Source organism: Piliocolobus tephrosceles, chromosome 8 (assembly GCF_002776525.5).
Source record: "Piliocolobus tephrosceles isolate RC106 chromosome 8, ASM277652v3, whole genome shotgun sequence".
Classification (NCBI taxonomy): domain Eukaryota; kingdom Metazoa; phylum Chordata; class Mammalia; order Primates; family Cercopithecidae; genus Piliocolobus; species Piliocolobus tephrosceles.
In genome coordinates this window covers 123,319,253-123,321,793 of record NC_045441.1, presented here as the reverse complement: position 1 = coordinate 123,321,793, position 2,541 = coordinate 123,319,253, and the positions used below count along the sequence as shown (strand labels likewise).

At 46.4% G+C, this 2,541-nt stretch overlaps 1 protein-coding gene across 3 annotated transcripts in view; it reads right to left on the bottom strand.

Annotated features, from left to right (window-relative positions):
- The window catches only part of LRGUK (leucine rich repeats and guanylate kinase domain containing), a 130,921-nt gene extending 128,901 nt beyond the window's left edge, over nucleotides 1-2,020 (bottom strand). For 2 of the 3 annotated variants that reach the window (XM_026454372.1, XM_026454373.1), the window contains exon 1: nucleotides 1,652-1,979. In XM_026454372.1, the coding sequence (XP_026310157.1) occupies nucleotides 1,652-1,951 (300 nt within the window). In that variant the 5' untranslated portion in view covers nucleotides 1,952-1,979. Of the gene's footprint in view, nucleotides 1-1,651 lie in introns of all 3 variants that reach the window. The other variant, XM_023207812.3, reaches the window with a different exon arrangement.
- Nucleotides 2,021-2,541: the final 521 nt, after the last annotated feature.

The following is a 2,541-nucleotide window of genomic DNA, read 5'->3' as shown; positions in this document are numbered from 1 at the left end:
AAGAAAGAAAGAAAGAAAGAAAGAAAGAAAGAAAGAAAGAAAGAAAGAAAGAAAGAAAGAAAGAAAGGGAGGGAGGAAGGAAAAAAGGAAGGAAGGAAGGAAAAGAGGGAAGGAGGGGAAGCAGGAAGGCAAGAAGGGAGAAAGGAAGGTAAGGAGGGAGGGAGGAAGGAAGGAAGGAGAAGAAAGAAGGAAAGAAAGAAAGAGAAAGAAGAAAAGAAAATATTCTACTTCTCTACATTATGTTTACTTCTGAAAAGAATTTCATGCCATTTATACTGTCAAGGAAAAGGAAAGGGGAGAGAAAACCTAAAGAAAACTTTGAAATTAAGAAAAACTATTGAATCTAAGTTTCCTGGCAGCCAAGACAAAGAGAAGAACCTAACAGTGTGTTGAAACGAAGCAAATTAGGCCGGGTGCGGTGGCTCATGCCTGTAATCCCAGCACTTTGGGAGGCCAAGGTGGGCGGATCGCGAGGTCAGGAGATTGAGACCATCCTGGCTAACATGGTGAAACCCCGTCTCTACTAAAAATACAAAAAAAAAAAAAAAATTAGCTGGGCGTGGTGGCCCACACCTGTAGTCCCAGCTACTCAGGGGGCTGATGCAGGATAATCGCTTGAACCCAGGAGGTGGAGCTTGCAATGAGCGGAGATCGCGCCACTGCACTCCAGCCTGGTGACAGAATGAGACTGCATCTCAAAAAACAAATAAATAAAATAGAAAGGAAGCAAATTAAATTACGCGTTTGAAAGAAGGCAATTTATTAGAAGCCAAGAGAAAAAAGGGATGTGATGAGAAGTGAAAAAGGACAAGAAGACAGCAGTGGACTAAGAAAGGAAAAGGACGACAATAAGCGTAAGAAAGAAGAGGAATTGTGTGGTGGTCAGAAGAGGTATTGTAGAAAGGAGGGAATCGAATCAGCAGTCAGGTGAAACGTGAAGCCGCCACTCCAGTCAATACAGGTGGGATGATGGGAACATTCCCCACATCCTAAAATACTCCCAAAACGAGCTGACTGTTTGAACATTCTAGGGCTCTTTTCTGGTGTGTTGTGCATGTTGCTTGTATAAGGCATATGCCCCTGACAGAAGTAATGTATTCAACGTTTAAGTCACTTAGTCTTTGAAGAAGCACTTTCAAAAGAGGATTATTATTATTATTATTATTATTATTATTATTATTATTATTATTCCTGGAGGGAGGCTGACGGGACTAAAACTGAGGAAGAGTGTGGAAGTATGTCATAGCCATGAGCAACAGGTGCTGGCAATGTCAGAGATGAATTCTGCCTATTCACAAGACTGTCAAAGTATCATTTTGAAAAAGCTAAAGCCATAATTCCCAGACAATTATCTAGACACTCTTTCAAAGTGATGCTGTGTTAACTTGACTCATAAGAAATCAAATGTGTTAATGAAAAAAAGAAAGGAGATATTTAGAGCTATTTCAGGCAGGGGGTGAGAAAATGGGGTAACAGACAGGGGAAGAAAAGAAGGGGAAGAGGCGTTCCTGCAGGCGAGAGAGCCTGAGAAGGTGTGGGAAGCTTCGGGCTGGTGGGGGTGCATCGGGAAGCTGCCGCTGAAGTAGCAGGGCCTGACGGCTGGACGAGGAAGCCAGGGAGTGAGGGGTGGGGGTGGGGGGGGAAGACACACCTCCAAATTCAGCATTTCGGACTCTGAGGACTCCTCGGATCTCGCCTCGCCCTCGCTCTGATCTTCGTCTCCGTCCGCGTCCAGCTCCTGATAGGGGTGCATGAGCTGCTGGAGCAGGTAGGAGGAGGCTATGTTAGACCTGTCTTTCGTCTTCTGCCCCATGGGAAAAGAAGACCAGCAAGGCTGACGCTCTTTTTCTGAACGAAACTGTAACGATCGGGCTCCAGTTTGGGATCTGCCCAAGCCTCTCAGGAGAGAGGCAGCTCTGGTCCTCAGGAGGGCCCTCTTGGTGGTCGCCATCTTGTTTAGCGGGGTTGCCTAGGAGACTGACCCCCGGCAAGGGGAACCGCAGGGGATTCTGGGGCCTGTAGTCTCCTCCGCGCGTGCTCGCCTTCTGCAGGCGGGGCAGTGGGAGCTCCACTTGACTTTTCTTTTTTTCAACCTCTTGTTATTTTTCTCTCTTTGGTCCGTTCTGTTCGCTTATCTTTCTTGTTTTCACCTCTTTTCGCTATACCCCCTTTCTTTGTCTCCAGCTGTTTCCTCCCTACCGTGAGACCCCTCTTAGAGTTTTGTCATCCCACGCTAGGATCGCAGGTGCGCCACGGTTCCCGCTTCATTCCCAAAGGGCTCTTTCCGCAGAGTTGTACTTTGGAAGTGTCTAATGTCTCTAAAGCTGACTGTAGGAAAGCTAGTACCATTGAAATTTATGCAGAGCGCGATGCTAGGAGATGAGGGTGCATACAAGTGAAATAGAAGGCATGGTTCCTGTCCTTATGATTTAATTGCAGATAATAAAGAGAAACTACCGGACGACGTCTGAGAGCTGATTTCCAATTAATTTACATTCCCCACCCCCACCCCCCAATGATAAGCCTTGTCCTTGGGGAGAA